The sequence below is a fragment of the Rhinopithecus bieti genome, unplaced genomic scaffold, assembly GCF_001698545.2.
Source record: "Rhinopithecus bieti isolate Rb0 unplaced genomic scaffold, ASM169854v2 scaffold_31787, whole genome shotgun sequence".
Classification (NCBI taxonomy): domain Eukaryota; kingdom Metazoa; phylum Chordata; class Mammalia; order Primates; family Cercopithecidae; genus Rhinopithecus; species Rhinopithecus bieti.
Window position 1 is genome coordinate 3,068,397 of NW_016814655.1, and position 18,607 is coordinate 3,087,003.

At 43.1% G+C, this 18,607-nt stretch overlaps 1 protein-coding gene across 2 annotated transcripts in view; it reads right to left on the reverse strand.

Annotated features, from left to right (window-relative positions):
* GSTO2 (glutathione S-transferase omega 2) overlaps positions 1 to 18,476 on the reverse strand; it is a 30,420-nt gene extending 11,944 nt beyond the window's left edge. The window contains exons 1-5 of one of the 2 annotated variants that reach the window (XM_017851748.1): positions 17,229 to 18,476; positions 11,711 to 11,975; positions 11,365 to 11,473; positions 8,585 to 8,807; positions 7,179 to 7,280 (exon numbers count right to left, since the gene is read on the reverse strand). In XM_017851748.1, coding sequence (XP_017707237.1) covers positions 7,179 to 7,280; positions 8,585 to 8,807; positions 11,365 to 11,473; positions 11,711 to 11,744 — 468 coding nt within the window. In that variant the 5' untranslated portion in view covers positions 11,745 to 11,975; positions 17,229 to 18,476. Of the gene's footprint in view, positions 1 to 7,178; positions 7,281 to 8,584; positions 8,808 to 11,364; positions 11,474 to 11,710; positions 11,976 to 17,103 lie in introns of both variants that reach the window. The other variant, XM_017851747.1, reaches the window with a different exon arrangement.
* Between the last annotated feature and the right edge of the window lie 131 nt (positions 18,477 to 18,607).

The window sequence follows — 18,607 nt, forward strand, 5'->3', positions numbered from 1 at the left end:
GTATGATTCCAGTTATATGAAGTGTCTAGTATAAGTCAATCCATAGAGACAGAAAGCAGATTAGTGGCTGCGTATGGCCAGGCGGACTGAGAAGAAATGGAAAATGATAGCTTACGAGTGAGTAGTTTCTCTGGGGGATGATCAAAAAACACTCTGAAATTAAATAGTGGTGATAGTTGCACAACTCTCTTAGTATACTAAAAGCCAGTGAATTGTACACTTGAAAAGGGTGAATTTTGTGGCATATGAATTATATCTCAACAACGTTGTTATTAAAAATAGCTAGTAATAATGAATTTAGTTCATAGACATGTTAACTCAGATGATAAAAAATTTAGCCTGTAGTCTGCCATATATAAAAGGATACAGAAAATTGTTTGCAGTGACGAATTAACCAGGTATAAACTTTTTTGCCTTCCTTTCCTGGTGCTATCAAAGGAGAAACAATTAAACAATATATAAATAATTTTGCCACTGGAAATTAATAAAAATTAAGAAAGAGCAAAAGCAAAACTAAACCAAGACAATATAATCTAACTTGAATAAATGTCTTTTTGGATGAGAAGAAAGGACAGACTAAAAATTAAGATTACCAAGTGCAGTGACTCATGCCTGTGATCATAGCACTTTGGGAGGCTGAAGTGGGAGGATCACTTGAGCCTAGGAGTTCAAGACCAGCCTGAGCAACACAGTGAGATCTCATCTCTACAAAAAATTAAAACAAACAAAAACAAAAACAAAACAGTTGGGCATGGTGGCCTGAACCTGTGATCCCAGCTACTCGGGAGGTTGAGGTGAGAGAATCACTTGAGCCCAGGAGGTTGAGGCTGCAGTGAGCTGTGATTGTGCCACTGCACTCCAGTCTGGGTGACAGAGTGAGACTCTGACTCAAAAAAATAATAATAATAATAATTAAGATAATGGAGGCTGGCTCGGTGGCTTGAGCCTGTAATCCCAGCTACTCGGGAGGCTGAGGTGGAAGTACTGCTTGAGCCCAGGAGCTCAGGATGACAGTGAGCCATGACTGTGCCACTGCACTCCAACCTGGGCAACAGAGAGAGACCCCCATCTCTAAAAGGGGAAAAGAAAAGAAAATAATTTAAAAATTAAGATTATGGGTGACATTTAGAATCAAAAAAGTATTTAACTACAGATGCTCCTGGGTGATACACACATAATTTATGCAAATTCCACCTCATGCAAAGTGCTACACATAAGGCATGCAATCAAATTTGGCAATGCGGGAAACTCTGCATGGAAATGCAAAGGGAAGCACCCCAAGGCAGGTGGTTGGATGACAAGAAGCAAAATCATAAAGTGCCCTGTGGCCACCGGCAGACAAAAGCTTCAGTTGCTGGGCCAGGTCTCATCCCTCAGGGCTATTTCAGCATTATTATGTTGTCCCCTCCCTGCTCTCCTTTATGGAGCTCTGATGATGATGAAGAAAGGACTAAGCAATAGTCAGCGTGCAGAACCAATTCATAAGCCACGAACACTTTCTAGATTTAAAGCAAAACTCCAAAGCCTCAAGGAAATATGACCAAATCCTACCTTTCACTGCACTTGGACTTGATTTGACTACTTTCATAATGAAAATATTTTTGGAAGGCACAGATGAAAAGTGACACCAAGAGGTCCTGCCACATTCAAATCCACAAAGATCAAATGAAGCCTGGCTCAAGTCCCATTCAGAAATGGGAAAGTCAATACCTGAAGAAGAATAAAACTAAAAAATATGTGCTGCTTAGATTAATGATTCAGTAAAGGTTAGAAAATCTGCATGAAGACATAAAGTGCAGCAAGACAAGTGTCGTAGTTTTAAAACTCATGCCAATGTTCAGAACAGGAAAGCCAGTGAGCAGGCTGCTAGTTTGATAATAAAAGTGGCAGTAATATATCTCAAAGAATTGTAAAAGATAATAGAGAAAAATGTGGTTATATAACAAGCACAATAAATATTTGATTTTGATGGAACTTAATTTTTTTTTTTTTTTTTTTTTTTGAGACAGAGTCTCACTCTGTCACCTAGGCTGGAGTGCAGTGGCATGATCAAAGCTCACAGCAGCCTTGACCTCCTGGACTCAAGTGATCTTCCCACCTCAGCCTCCCAAGTAGCAGGGACCTCAGGTGTGCATCACCACATCCAGCTAATTTTTGTATTTTTTGTAGAGACGAGGCTTTGCCATGTTGTCCAGTCTTGTCTTGGACTCCTGGGCTCAAATGATCTGCCCGTTTCAGCCTCCCAAAGTGCTGGGACATGAGCCACAGAAACCACCTGAAACCAGATTTAAAAAACAAACAAACAAAAAACAAGAGAAAAAAACACAAAACTTAAAAAGTTAGACAAGGCAGTTATTTCAAAAGAAGAAAGTGTCAGAGTTTAAGGCCCAAAAGGTGAACTGACCTTTTGTTTGAGGATAACATAGCAGAAGATTATACATGAAATCTTGGCTTGCTTATCACTCAGAAAGACAATGAGTATTTAATATATTTTTAGCTCACAAAAAATCCTGATTTTGCAAAACCATGTGAAAGAGTTGCATAAATCAGGGGATCATCTCCATTAGAATTATTCTGACAAATTTCAATTTCACTAGAATCTCCTAGAATAAATATATTGGCATTTAAAGGAACGGATCACATAATTCAAGTTCATTGGTCATGTTTTCAGATTTCAATATTTCCTACATTGTAGTTACAATTCTTTGTTTGTTTGTTTTTGTTTTTGAGACAGGGTCTTGCTGTGTCACCCAGGCTGGAGTGCAGTGGCATGATCATAGCTCATTGCAAGCTCAAACTCCTGGGTTCAAGAGATGCTCCCACCTCAGCCTCTAGAGAAGCTGGGACTACACACGCCACCATGACTAGTTACTTTTTTTTATTTTTAGTAAAGACATGGTCTCACTGTGTTGCCCAGGCTGGTCTTGAATTCCTGGCCTCAAGTGATCCTTCCTCCTTGGCCTCCCAAAGTGCCTGGATCACAAGCGTGAGCCACCATGCTCAGCCATAGTTACAATTATTGCTAACAGTCTATGGGACAAAACCACATTCAAACCTGTTAGGACAATGTGGAATACCCGGTGTTCCTTAAATAGCATCAGTGAAAGCTACCTACACCGAGGCTGGTTAGTGAAAGCTACCTATACAGAGGCTGGTTAACAACAGTGTTTCTGGGGCTCAGTTATTGAAGATAAAGTGAAATTTCTTATTCAATGACATGCTGGAACTGCCCACATCTTTTGCCAGCTCTTGAGTTTAGAGATAGCACATTGGTAGCTCAAAATTAGCCTTGGCGGAAGTATTTACACCACCCAAATCAGCAAATGCTATAAATCAGTGCTTTTTCTTTTTCTTTCTCTTTTAAGAGAAAATTGATTGTTAAACATTTATCACCACACCGCTGACGGCATTCCTAAACTCTCTGGTTAAAGCTCCTAGCCTGTAAAACCATTCCAAAGGTCCAGTAGAGACCATACATTGCTCTTCTAAGCTCTGCCCACATATGAATATTCCATCAACACCTCAAATTTGACAAAATGTGTCCTCCCTCAAACTCTTACCAGACACAAACTTGGAAACCATCCTCGGTAACTCCTACTCCTTCCTCAGATTTCATCTCATCTTAGTCCCTCAAAATCTCTCTAATTAAACCTCCCTCTCTAACCCTCTTTAGTGGGGTCCTCTTTGTCCCTTCCCAGTCCCTGCTCTTGGCCACTCTAATCCAACCTCTACACTCTTGCTGGGCTACTTTTCTTCTTCTTTTTTTTTGAGATAGGGTTTCACTGTGTTGTCCAGGCTAGAGTGCGGTGGTGCAATTATAGCTCACTGTAGCTTCAACCTCCTAGGCTCTGGTGATCCTCTCACCTCAGCCTCCCAAGTACACAGGACTACAGGGATAAGCCACCATGCCAAACTAACATTTTGTATTTTTAAAGAGATGGAGTTTCACCACGTTGACCAGCGTGGTCTCAAACTTCTGGGCTCAAGTGATCCTCCCACCTTGGCTTCTCAAAGTGCTAGGATTACGGGCTTGAGCCACTGTGCTCAGCTGAGCTGAATACTTTTTCTTTTCTTTCTTTCTTTCTTTTTTTTTTTTTTTTTGAAACAGAGTCTCACTCTGTTGCCCAGGCTGGAGTGCAGTGGCACAGTCCTGGCTCACAGCAACCTCCCCATCCTGGGTGCAAGCGATGGGCTGAATACTTTTTTTTTTTTTTTTTTTTTTTTGAGACGGAGTCTTGCTCTGCCGCCCAGGCTGGAGTGCAGTGGCCGGCTCTCAGCTCACTGCAAGCTCCGCCTCCCGGGTTCAAGCCATTCTCCTGTCTCAGCCTCCCGAGTAGCTGGGACTACAGGCGCCCGCCTCGTCGCCCGGCTAGTTTTTTGTATTTTTTAGTAGAGACGGGGTTTCACCATATTAGCCAGGATGGTCTCGATCTCCTGACCTCGTGATCCGCCCGTCTCGGCCTCCCAAAGTGCTGGGATTACAGGCTTGAGCCACCGCGCCCGGCCGGGCTGAATACTTTTAAAAGCATGAAGGAGTACACCACTCTCCTGCTTGACAGGCTTCAATTACTCACCATCAACTCTGAAATAAAGTACAAATCCGTGGGCACAGTGGAAAAGGCCTTTCAGTGTCTTACTCTGGTCCACCCTCCACATTCGCCTCTTACCAATCACTCCCTCGCTGGCAACCCCTCACTGGTTACTGTTTGCCAAACACACCAGGCTCTCGCCCTTGTGCCTCTAATTCATCCTAAGAGTCAACAGAGGCATTTATCTACCCCCACAGACCAGCCTTCTCATATGCATGTCTCCAGCCTAGCACTCAACACACCCAGGTTTTAAATGGGCTTAACAGCCTATCTCCCCATCCAGGCTTTGAGCCCCTTGAAGGTCTTGAATATTTTTTATTCCTAGTACATAGTTCTGAGCCTTTACAAAGAGGCCACTCCAATTTGCAAAACAGGACTAGTACCATTTGTACCTGAGAAGGTTGTTGGAAAGATTCAATGAGATGATGTATGCAAAGTATCTGCAGCATGATTCATGGCACAAAATACTGGTTCACTTGCCCTGGAAAAGACTCCCGATTGAAGAACTGTATCTTCATCATAACCCTATACTTACATCATAATTTTAAAAGTTCATCCATCATCCAAATGGAGGTAGGAGGGAAACTGATGAAAATGTTTCAATTACTATATCTTTGAATTCAAAGGGTTTTTTCCCCCAGCTCCTTTCCCTGGTCCAGTATCTGTTTATCTGTGAGAAGGTAACCAGGCATGATGGGGTCCATTCAGCTGATCTTTAAAATAAAGACCATAAATTCTCTAGTCACAAGATTTTTCAAACTTCTTTTTTAAAGCAGCAGCTCTCCTTTCTCCCCAAATGCCATCTTCTTAGATGTGAGGTTGAACATGGTGGTTAAAGGCAGTGCTGACCTGAGTGAAGCAGTGTCTGGAACCATCTACCAGGCCTCCACTCGCTGGGAAGTTGAGTGGAGAACCCACTGCAGAACCCAGAGGCTCTGAGGAACACACATTTCAAAATATTCCCTCATTTTACACACGGGAAAACCAAGGACCAGAGAGGTACAGAACATTGTCCAAGGTTCTGGAATTTAGTAAAGCCAAGCCTAAGATCCAAGACTCTTTCCACCACATCATACGGCCTCCTTGGGGTCAAGGCCACAGTTGGTGACCTCAGGACAAAAGGTTGACATTTCCTACACATGACCATTCATCATCCATAAATACTTAACTGTACAAATCTGAGATAGGCAACTGGAAATATCAACACATTTAATCTGTTTCCACTTGATAAAGGTCAAATAGAAGAGTATTAATAACCAGTCTTCCCTTAAGGGGAAAAAAATCGTATTCTCTGGCTGCCAATAGAGGAACCACCCACCCATAAGGTGAATTTATCAGTTTCTGGAACAAAAGAAATAATGGAAGTAAAAGAACTGCCTTCCAGATTATTCTAGAAGTATGGGATAAGTAGCTCCATTACCGCCGGGTTAATGAAGGATCTACTGGCAAAGAGTGCTCCTGCCACCGTACCCATTTTCCCCTTCTTCCTTAATTACAGACCCCTGATTTTATTCAAGGTAACCCAGCTAAAAGACTGTATTTCCCAGCTTTCCCTAAGATAGTCATGACCCTACAACTAAGTTCTGGCCAATGAAATGTAAATAGCCATTGGGTAGAATTTCTGGTAGGATTTAAAGCCCTTAAAAGGGGCATGGCCATTTGCCATTTTTTTCTTTATATTCTGCTTTTCAGAGCCTGGAACTTGGATGTGATGGCTGCAGTGACAGAAGCTATTTTGTTATTTTGAGGATGATAGCCTTGTACTAAGTTGCACTAAGGATGACAGAGCCCATAAAGAGAAAGAACTTCAGTTCCTGACAATGTCATAAAGAAGCCATCAAAATAGGCCTGAACTGCCTAGCTCTGGCTTTTTTTTTTTTTTTTTTTTTTGAGTCAGTCTTTCTTACTCTGTCACCCAGGCTAGAGTGCAGTGGTGCAATCATGGCTGACTGTAGCCTTGACCTCCCAGACTCAAGCAATCCTCCTGCCTCAGCCTCCTAAGTAGCTGGGACTACAGCTATGCATTGTTATGCCTGGCTAATTTTTTAAATTATTTTTGTAGAGGAGGGGTCTTGCTATGTTGCCTAGGCTGGTCTTAAACTCCTGGGGCTCAAGTGATCCTCCTGCTTCAGCCTCCCCAAGTGCTGGGATCACAGGTGTGAGCCACCATATATGTGAGAATAAACCGTTATAATATGTGAGAGAATGTTACATGAGACAGTAAACTCTTACAACATGAATTTACAGTAGTTAGACTCCAGCAGCCAAAGACAATCCCTAACCTTTACAGACCTTGACCTCATTGGCAGAAGCTACAGAAGCCATGCAGAGATACTCAGGAAGATGGGGTGACTCTGGGAAAGGAAGCAATTCATGGCATGTCCTCCCCAACTCCTCATCAGATTTTTCCAGAATAAGTCCAGAGCACGTTAGAGGAGGGCAAACATGCAATCAGATGATCAGAAGTCTGACTTATCAAATAAGTCAGAAAGAATAAGCCTGTGAAGGCCCGTGTCAGAGTGACCAGGTTAGCAACCCTGCCTGGTTTCCTCCATTGTAGCTGACCAGGAGAAGGACCCCTTTTTGTACCTCTTCCAGGTTGCAGAATTCCTGACGCAGGGCTGCCTTCAGATCAGTGCATTCTCTCCCACATCTCAACGCTACCAGGCACTCCTTGGTCAAATGTGGGACCTAATCAGAGGACACAGGTTCTCAGTGGAGAAGTCTGTGGAAACTTCCAGTTTCTGCTGTGCTTGAAAAGGCAGCAAAGCTTTATAACTCCAGCCTAGCAGGGCAACACCCACATCCGACCCCCAGCTCCTTGTGAGGAGCACTAGGTTATGTCTGTGGTTCCAGGATAATGTCATATCCCGGACATATCCCGGATTCCTAATGAGAAGTAGGAATCTGCTTCTCATAGTGCCCTGGGAAAACAGGGTGCTTTAGGAGGCTTTCTCCAGTGCTCCTTACTTGATCAGCTGCTTCCATGCTATACATTCTTAGGTGGGACACTCAACCTCTCTAAGCCTCAGTGTTCCCATCTGAAAAATGGATACAATAGCAGTACCCACTTTAAAGGGCAGTTGGATTAAATGAGTTAGCTCCTACAAAGTAATTAGGACAGTGCCTGGCACATCATAAGTGCTTGATATATGTCAGCTGTTAATCTCACTGAGGTTTTTAAAAAATTCCTTTTCAAAGACACCATCTTAAAGTTTCTCCATTCTTTTTTCTTTCATTATCAAATCTGCCACTATTTATCTATTCTTCACGTTTCCTGGGCAGCAGGCACTCTTATGCCTCTAAAGAGCATCACTGGCCAGGCGCAGTGGCTCATGTCTGTAATCCTAGCACTTTGGGGGGGGGCGAGGCAGGCAGATCACTCGAGGTCAGGAGTTCAAGACCAGCCTGGCCAATATGGTGAAACCCCATCTCTACTAAAAATACAAAAATTAGCTGGGTGTGGTGGCATGCGCCTGTAATCCCAGCTACTCAGGAGGCTGAGGCAGGAGAATTGCTTGAACCCAGGAGGCAGAGGTGGCAGTGAGCCAAGATCACGCCACTGCATTCCAGCCTGGGTGACAGAGAGAGCGAGACTCTGTCTCAAAAAAAAAAAAAGAAGAAGAGCATCACTTTCTGTGCATAATCTTCACACTCCATTACTTTTCACCTGAAGTCGGGGAAATAGTCCCTTTAAGGATCACCAGTTTTCAGTTCTTTCAATAGTCCTGCTTCAAGTCACATGGCCATTGCCATGTCATAACCATATCTCCTGAGCCTGCCAGTTGAAATAGAGAAGCACCTAGCAGTTAAGCCTTTAACTTTAATATCAGTGGCCATGCTCTACCCTAATTCCATGCTAGCTAATCTCCTGAGGATCACATGGTATCAAAACAAATCAGTTTCACCAATGATTTGGCTTTAAAACGGGTTGAGGTTTGGGAAAGACATGCAAAGTAAAATAGAGTGTGAGTGGCTTTTTAAATTGAATATACCTTACAAAATAGCTCCAACAACATCTTTTGGCGAGCTCGTTCATATGGGTCATATGGAAATAGCTTCCTTCCTGGATAAGCGTCATCCAGGTACTCACAAGCGATCACAGATTCATAGATCAGTTGACACTGGCTGGTCTCCAGGACAGGAATGTGGCCAAAAGGGTGCTTTGTATAGTACCATTCAGGCTTGTTTCTCAGGTTAATGTTGACAACTTCATGTCTTAAAAAGCAAAAGGAAAACAAAAATGAGAGGCATCTGCAGGCAGGCACTCTTCTTGAAAGCAGAAGCAATCAGTTTAAAAGTTAAAATTTGCAATTAGTTTTCTAAAGTTTAAGTTTTGTATAAAATATATAACATCATCATCTTCCTTCCTGCAGTGAGACGTGTTGGAGGTTTTCTGTGCCTTATCTCAGTTGTTCCTCATAATTCCCCATGAAGTAGACTCACCTTATAGGAAAGAAGGCTCAAGGAGGTTGAATCTCACACACAATACCACCCACTAAGAAGCAGTAGAGCCAGCCGGGCACGGGGCCTCATGCCTGTAATCCTAGCACTTTGGGAGGCTAGGGGCAGGTAGATCATCTGAGGTCAGGAGTTCAAGACCAGCCTGGTCAACATGGCAAAACCCCATCTCTACTAAAAAATACAAAAAATTAGCCAGGCATCGTGGCAGGCGCCTGTAACCCCAGCTACTCGGGAGACTGAGGCAGGAGAATCACTTGAACCTGGGAGGTGGAGGTTGCAGTGAGCTGAGATCATACCCCTGCACTCCAGCCTGGGCAAGAGAGACTCCATCTCAAAAAAAAAAAAATTGTGGAGCCAAAAACACAGCCAGACAGACAGACTCAGAGCTCACACACTTAACCATGGCATGAGAGAATTTAGTACATTTTACAGCTTGAAAATACAAATCTGATATTTACAGGTCACAACAGAATATGGTAAATGTTAACAATTAAGAGCATGAGTTTTGGCATCAGACTGAACAGTCTAGCTTGGGACCTTAACCGAATTCTTAACCTCTCTGTGCTCAGTGTCCTTAATTATAAAATAGGGCTAAGAATTACACCCATCTCTTGGTACTGTGGTGATGATCAAGTGAAGATGTATAAAGTGTTTAGGACAGTGCCTGGCACGTAAGCATGCAATAACTTTTTAATTCTTCTAATTATTAGATGTTCAAATAATACTATTATTTAATGTTCACATAATAATACAATTATTATTTAGATAACTATAAAGTTGCCAGAAGCATGAACATACGTTTGAAAAGATGAAAGGAAACAAATGGGAACATTCGTTGCTTAGTCTAGGAGATTGTCTTAAAACCTACAGCAGAGGCTGGATGAGGTGCCTCACGCCTGTAATCTCAGCACTTTGGTAGGCCAGGATGGGAGGATTGCTTGAGCCCAAGAGTTCGCGACCAGCATAGGCCACATAGAAAGACCCAAAAAACCTAAAGCAGTGAGTCTCAACTAGAAGTGATTTTTGGCCTCCTTCCCAAGGGACACATCACAATGTCTGGAGACATTGTTTTGCTGTCACAACTGAAGATAGGCGATAGGGAAGGGGGACTCTACTGTCATGGGTAGAGACTACTGAATGGGTAGAGACCACGGATACTGCTAAACATCCAGCGATGGATAGGACAGCTCCTATCCCACCTCTCCAACAAAGAATTATCTGGCCCAAATTGTCAACAGTGCCAAGGTTGAGACACCCTGCCCTAAGGAAATACATCAGCTCCTAAGCTGATAATTTATCACCAAATGGGCAAAACATCCTGTTGTTGTTATTTTCCTCAAAAAGCAGGTAACCTTAAGGTCAACTTAATTTGAGCAAAAAGGAAGAATCTGGAAATACAGGCCCTATATACTCAACAAGGTGGATTTACATAATTTTATTTAAAATATCTCTATATTACTCTTTATATCTCTCTGACATGAGTCTGAAACTCTGAAGTCACCCCCTTGTGATGGACTCTCCGAGACAAGAGTCAGGAACCTGGAGTGACACATTCTCAACACTCTAACTTGGAGGCCAGCTGTATTATGCAGTCCACATCCTAGCAAAGCTGCTCTGCCCTCCAGATCCAGACCTGCAGGAGCTGGTCTTGCAAACTTCCTTCTGGAAGAATCCATACCCATTTCTCAAGTTTTCAAGGTGTCTTGAAAACTTCCAGACACCTCTTGATAGCAATTCCTTTTAATTCATTGTTTGGAAAGATTTGTTCATTCATTTAACAGATACTTTTTGAGCACCCACCATGTGACAGGCTCTCTCCTAGCTCATGAATAAAAGAGACAGAGTTCCTACCCTGGAGAATTCACATGGGTGAAGGGGACTGGGGAGGGGAGATAGATGAACAAATAAGAAAATGCTGGACGCAGTAAGTTCAATAAAGAAAGGAAACAGAGGTGACCTAAGATGCCTGGGGTGTGGTGGGGGAACTACCTCTGTGGAGCAGCCAGGAGGGGCCTCAGTAGCCTTGGCTGCACCCTTAAACATTCTGGGAGGGAACCAGTTCACCAGCCCCATCATTCAGATTCCTCTGCGCTGGCCTAGAAGTTTCATGACTCGGAAAAGGGCTCCGCACTTCAGCAAGGCCCGCTAAAAAAAATGCCCGCCCTTTGCTAATTACTTGTTGACTTTGCCTCCGAAAAAAGGGACAGGGAGCCCCTTCTAAAATCTGAGCAGGACGCCCGAGATGCTAAACATTCCCGGGCTCCTGTGAGGCACTGGGTTTGCCCTGGGGCTCTGGGTTCCCGCTTCTCACCTGATGTCTTTGGCCTTGAGGACGAGGCGGGTCCTGTGAGAATAGGGGCAGAACCTCATGCTGTAGATGCGGATCAGCCCCTCCGGGACTGGCCCTGGGGGCTGGCTTCCTGCAGAGCAGCGATGAAGGGGGACAGGGAAAGGAGAGGCTTAGTCAGCCCAGTGAGGAGGGAGCTCGCTCACTTGCCCGGATCCCAGGATGGCTGTGGGAGCTCCAACTCCCAAGTCCCAGAGAGGACAGTGCTGCACGTGGCTTTTCTTCAGGAGAGCCCTCCAAGTCCCTTCCTGCCCCGCTGGTCTGCAGGCCAAGGCCAGGCAGCTCCGCCGACCCCATGGAGAGCACTCACCTTTCCCCAGGGTCCTGATCGCATCCTCAGACATGGTCCCCAGGTGTTTGCGCAGCTCCCGGAGCTCACGGTCGTCGCCCTGTGGCTCGCCACCGCTGCCGCAGGGTCCAGAAGCAGCTGCGCTCTGGCGCGCACCTCTTGCCCCAAATTTAATTTTTGAACTACTGGGCTCCGGCGGGGCAGAGGGAAAGCGATATGGAGCAGGAGCTAGGATAATTTAACCTGGGGAGACATCGCCCCAGATTTGGAAGCCGCAGAGTAGGAACTGGCAAAAAACAAAACAAGACAAAATAACACCTGAAAAGCTCCCTCTTGCTCTGAATATGTGCTTAAAGCTTTGGAGGGGCCTCCTCTATCTATATCAAGCAACCCTCAAGAATGGGCATTTAAACTCCAACATGGATTTCAAAGGAGTTTAATCAAAATCGACTAGGGTAATGCTGACTTTTTCTTTCCCATTCTGAATCTCTTGCATCACTAAGACAATTGGCCACACCTCTGTAAGTAAGTAAGCTTTAAAAAATAATAAGGCCAAACATTCTCATGATACAGCAACTAGGAAATAAAAAGTTATTGGTGTTGAAATCTCACATACGCCGGAGAGTCAGTGCCCGCTAGACACCTAGACACCTTTGGTGTCTAGACAGCTCACATTTTGCACCCTAGACACCTCAGTTGCCTCATCCCAGTCCTGTCCCTACCTGTGAGGTTTTACCCAAGCTCTGAAAAACTAGCAATGAATAAAATTAAGATACCTGGAGGCAAAGAACAATTTGTGAGCTCCCCCAATTCCCCAGCATAAATTTTTGAGAACACTCTTACTAGATGCTAAGGATACATTGCCAACAGCCCAGCCATATAGGGGCCACTTGCACAGCTTTTCTGTTTATGTGAGATAATGGAGGTGGCTTTGGCTCTGATGCTGATAAGCTGAGATCTTGAATTTCAGCAGGTAAAAAAATAATTCCTTAAATTTTCCAGAATTGGGCTGCTGTGGGAATTGCCTGTAAATTCATTTTGTGGCAAATGACCTTCAGGTCATGAAGGAAAGAAAAATATTTTCTGTGTCTCACTCATACTGACTAAATTATTTCCAAAGATTACCTTGATTCCTACAATTGCTCTGTCAGGCAACTCATATTATTCCTACTTTTCAAAACAGAAAACAGCTTCAGAGAAATGAAATTATTTGCCCAAAGTAACCAGCTAGTAGGGTTGAAGAACTTTAAAAGTCCAAAGCTTGACTCGTTGTCTTGACCTTTAAAGCTGGTAACAGTGTTGGGAAGAAAGGATTTTAAGTCCAGGAAAAGATATAGCATATAATGGCTGCTCAACAAATAATAGTTGAATCTAAATATCTTTTATTAAAATGACACAGCCTAATTATGTAGCTTATAAATGGGTACTGTTAGGCCTTTGGAGTTCCAGTCTATCCAGAACTTCTTGGTTAATAATAGTGTTAACATTTTTTGCTAGTGAATAAGAATCTTTGCAAATCTTCAGAATAGTGACTCAACTACATTTTTTGCTGTCATTCAATGATTTCATGTGAAATAAGCTTAGATAATATGGAAAGCATTAACATTTTACAAGAATTAGGGAATGGCAAAAATGTTTGAATAAATGTTCTCTGAAAATAAAAAGCATATATGTCAGCAAGAAATCTGGTGTTGGAGAAGACATATTGGTTCCTGGCTTGCTAAGCTGACTTTTCATTTAGGAAGACAGAGAAAGTAATAGAGTAACTTCTATTACTTTGGAGCTAATTCTGACCAAGAAGGACAAACTGGATGGTAAAATAGAAGCAAGAAACATAACCATGTCATGTTAGAGCTCCTGATAGATAAGACGACTTCTGGGCATACACATGTATCCCACATGTAAACAAAGCAGATTTCAAGACAGTTGAGAAAAATATATCCATAGCCTAAAAAAGGCCATAAGAGGAATACAAAATCTCAAAATCAAAATAAATTTTACTAATAACTATTTGGTGCTTCATGTGTATTGACCCAGTTAATTCTTAAAATAGTCCCATAACTGAGCCAGGTGCAGTGGCTCACGCCTGTAATCCCAGCACTTTGGGAGGCCAAGGTGGGCGGATCACGAGGTCAGGAGATTGAGACCATCCTGTTTAACATGGTGAAACCCCGTCTCTACTAAAAATACAAAAATTAGCCAGGTGCAATGGCGGGCGGCTGTAGTCCCAGCTACTACTCAGGAGGCTGAGGCAGGAGAATGGCGTGAATCTGGGAGGCGGAGCTTGCAGTGAGCTGAGACTGCGCTACTGTACTCCAGCCTGGGCGACAGAGCAAGACTCCGTCTTAAAAAAAAAAAAAATTGTCCCATTACTGTTCTATTGTGATTCACTTTAAAAGATGAGTAAACTGAGACTAGCATGGTTAAACACTTCTCAACTAGTAAGTGGAAGAGGGAGGACTAGGAACCCTGGAAGTTTGACTCCAGCGGCAACAATCTCAACCAGTATCTTAGTCTTTATCAGATGCAATGAACTGAATGGTTGGCAAATGTTTTTACAAATATTAAATATTTTAGACTTTTCAGGCCATCTGGTTTCAACTATTCAGTTCTACACTTGTAGTGTAAAAACAGCCATCGAAGATAAACAACCAAATGGCTGTGGCTGTATTTATGGACACACTGCATTTGAACTTCATATATATATTTGAATAGCCTTTATTTTAAAAGTTTTAGATTCACAGCAAAATTGAGCAGAAAACACAGAGATTTCCCATACATGCTGTGCCCCTGCACATGCAGTCTCTCCCACTATCAATATTCCGATCAGAGAGGTATATTTATTATAATCAATGAGCCCACATTGACATATTACCACCCAACATCCATAATTAATATATTAGTGCTCACTCTCAGTGGATTTCATATAATTTTCACATATCACATTGTGACTGGTTTTTTGTTCAACCCTTTAAAAATGTAAAAAATCATTCTTAGATATTGAGCTATACAAAAACCAACAATTGGTTGGATTTAACCCAATGGCCTTAGTTTGCCCATCCATGGTCTCTGAACAATGGCCAAACTGGGAATTCCATTTGTAAATTAAAAGGTTCCTGGATCCACCTTTCTACTTTGCCAGATGAGGATGATTTTCCAAGTTTTGTTTCTTCGTTCCCACCTTTTAAAAGAAACTAACTCTGAGAGTTGGGAAATGTTTATGAAAAGTATATCTGTATGTGGGAAATCAAGTTCTGAAATGCCAAGTTAATTTGGTAGAGTCAGAAGACAGGGATGGAAGCTGTTCTCCTCTAAAGGGAAGCAATCTAGTGTCAAGGTTCTCAGAACAGGCCCTGGAGCCCAATGGGCTGACTTTTTGAGACCCAGCTTTTGCACTTAGGCAAGCTATCTAACCTTTTTGACTTTCACTTTCCTCACGTGCAAAATGAGAACGCCAATAATACCTACTTTATGAGTTGCTGTATCGAATCAAATAGTCCAGGGCATCATCAGTATAGTAAGAGCTCAGTATACATCAAAGTTAATGACAAACGCTAGTGAGTAAGAATACATTTTTTATAACAGAGTGCATTCCAATTTTGTATCCATAAAGATGAAGCACACTGTGATTCGGCTTTGCCAAGCATATTAGAATTAAAGTTCAACTCACAATACTTATTTCACCAGTTACCAGTTTAACGCCAACTGAATGGGCTGAATGCTGTAGACTCCATTTCAGTAATGTGGTTTTTAATCTTACCTCTGAACACTATACTTTCCCTAGAAAGATTTTAACCTCAAGCTTATCCCTACTTTCTTTTGAATACCCAGCAGGTACTTATTTGAAATCCTCTTTGCAAACTTTCCTTCTATGTTATTTCATGTTTACACCTTTATTATACTGACCCACTCAGTCATGAAACAAGTTGTAACTAGACCATATTAAACCTACTTCAAATCCATTTTCAGCCACCTGAAATATAATCGGATCTGTTTTGAAAATGTTTGGATCTTTGGTCATGGGTGATTAATGACTTAAGCCTTCTAGAAAAATGCTGCTACCAAAGAAATAACTTATACTCTATTTACATGCATTTGTTTTGAGAAGAGGAACTGTGGTTTGCATTTGGCAACTTTTCAAAATTTTTTGTCATGCCATCTCTTGATAGTAGCAGAAACTGGAGTACATTCCTCTTAATATGTTAGAAGCCTAATTTATATGAAAGATTATATTACTGGCTGTTCCCTTATTGTCCAATGAGTTCAAAAAGTGAGATCAGTTAGGTAAAAGGTTCTATTCTCAAATGTGCCTATATTCGGGAAATTTTTCATATTCCCTATAGGGAAATCAGGGTCAAACGAGGCTTTTTAAGTACTTGATTCTGCTTCCCTATCCCTCTCTCTCTACAACTTGGGGAATCAAAGAAAAAAAACCTTTTTAAATAAATATTTGGTATAATAACATCTGAATAAGTAAAGGCAAATTGTCAAAATCCCGAAATCAGTAAAAGTCAAATAATTTGTAAAATCAAAACCATTGAGTTTAGAAAAGGAACATTAACTCCTGTGAAATCCCAGGAATAATGGTGTGGTCAAAAAGGTAGATACTATCCTCTCTTGAGAGCTGTTGGATAAAAACAGACTGGAAAAACAGCACACATAAATTCATCTCAATAATGGTCTTACTGTAAGAGTTCAGGCTAGGTTCGAATCTCTTCAACATTGATTAGCTGGGTGACCTTGGGCAAATGACAACAACTTTCTGGTGTTCTTATATGTAATTTGTAGCTATTAGCTGGGTGCCCTTGGGCAAATGACAACTTTCTGCTGTTCTTATATGTAATTTGTAGCTAATAGTACCAGTACATTATGTGGTTTCCAGAGGTTTCATTCAGAAACTGGATGAGAAACATTGAATGCTTAGCATGTGTCTGATACCTAGTATACCTAGTAGGTATTCAACACTAGCTATTATTATTTTTATGATTATTTCAATGTAGCAGAGAAGGCTTTTCATAGTTTTCACAAAGACAGCACATTCCCAGAAACCAAATTCCCCTACTTGCCAGCGCCGTAAACACGTGGCATAAATTCGTGGTGTCCCACGCAAGGCTGAGAACTGGTTATCTGGGTGGTCTCTGCCTGTTTCCAGCCAAATCGGAAAAATAAGAACACCTTAATTAAAGGTATGCAGTTTGAAGACCTGTTCTTTATTCTTAGGCTGCACTTTTTTGGATGTGAAATTCTTTGATGCAACAGTGGTCAAGGTTAAATAAGATTTCTCGTAAAGTGTTAAGCAAAAGTTAAAGTTGGCAAGTCTACTGTGGGCCCCGAAATTCGTGAAAACCCCAACAAACAGAATTGACCTCAAACCCCTCTTTCCTTCAAATACAACGCAGGCCGAACGGACCCACCCGGCGGCTGTGAGATATGTCCCGCGAGGGACCTCCGGGAACGCACGAGACCGAACCAGGATTGGAAGCGGCAGCAGCAAGGAGGCAGGGCCTAGACGGGGCCTGACCCTCGCACGTGATCCTACCCCGGCAGCTAGCCCCGGCGCCCGGAACGTCAGCCAATCCTCAAAGCTTTGGAAGCGCCTGCCCAGCAGTGCGGCTGAGCCAATGGGCGGCCGCCTTACAGGCTCTTGGTGATCGGGATTCGCGGGTCCTGCCGGCGCTGGTTGCTGACGAAAGAGGAACCGGTAGTGGTTGGTTGTGGGACTCCGGCACCCGGCTCCGCACCGGCGGGGAAATCCGCCGGAAACCACTAGGGCCAAGCGGCTGCGGTAGGCGCGCAGCCGCAGAGGTGGTCCGCTGCTGGCAGCCGGGGCGTTGGTGGCCGCTGAAGGTGGGCGGCAGGAGGCCTTTGTGAAGTCAGGCGGCTCCAGGTCGTCCTCCGGGTGCGGTCCCCACACCACCTGCGTCACCTGGAGCGAGAGGCTCATTTCAAATATAGACTTCGCGGCCCACCCCAGCCTGCTGAATCGGAAATGCTGCGTTGAGCCATAGGTGATTATTATGCACCCTTAAATTTAAGAATTGGTCATTCGGAGGTTTCTCTCAATGGCGAACTTGAAAATAAGTTCAGGAAAGCAGACAATTGGGGCGGACCGACAGCCCTGATTCTGATGGTAAGAGCAGTGCGCTGGGTGTGATCTTTCTGCCACAACCTTAAGGCCTCACTTAACCTCGGGACCTTCGTTCCATCATCTGTAGAATGAAATGATGCTCTTCGACCTACCTTCTCGTGGTGGTGATGTGATGATAAAAATTGAATAGTGAGAAACCAAGTGGGATATAAAAATGTGTGGAACATGGCATTACTATTTCTCAGTGGGGTTCTTATTACTTATCAACCTTATAGGCGGAATTGACTGATGCGGCCTACACAGTATTTAATTACATAAGTGGTACACCACGTATGTGCCCAGCATAGGATTTGATAGGAAGGATTTGAAGGGGTTAGAGACTGGGAGACCAAATAGGAGTCTGCCCAGCCACCCACCTTTGGGGTAATGTGCGTCTGGTCTTCAGTGCCAACAATAGAGAGAATGTGAAATTAAGTTGATGCTGGAAATGAAAGAAGGAATTGAAAGCTTCTCAAGTAAGAAACCAGAAGACAAGCAACAAGAGAGCATCTCTTGAAATCACACAACAGGGTAACCGAGTGGAAATTTCCTGTGAGCAGTTAAAAAGTTAGATTGTGGAGTGGCGCCACCCGTAGCTCATGCCTGTAATCCCAACACTGGGAGGCTGAGGCGCACGGATCACCTGAGGTCGGGAGTTTGAGACCATCCTGACCAACATGGAGAAACCCCGTCTCTACTAAAAATACAAAAAATTAGCCAGGTGTGGTGGTGCATGCCTGTAATCCCAGCTACTCAGGAGGCTAAGGCAGGAGAATCGCTTGAACTAAGGA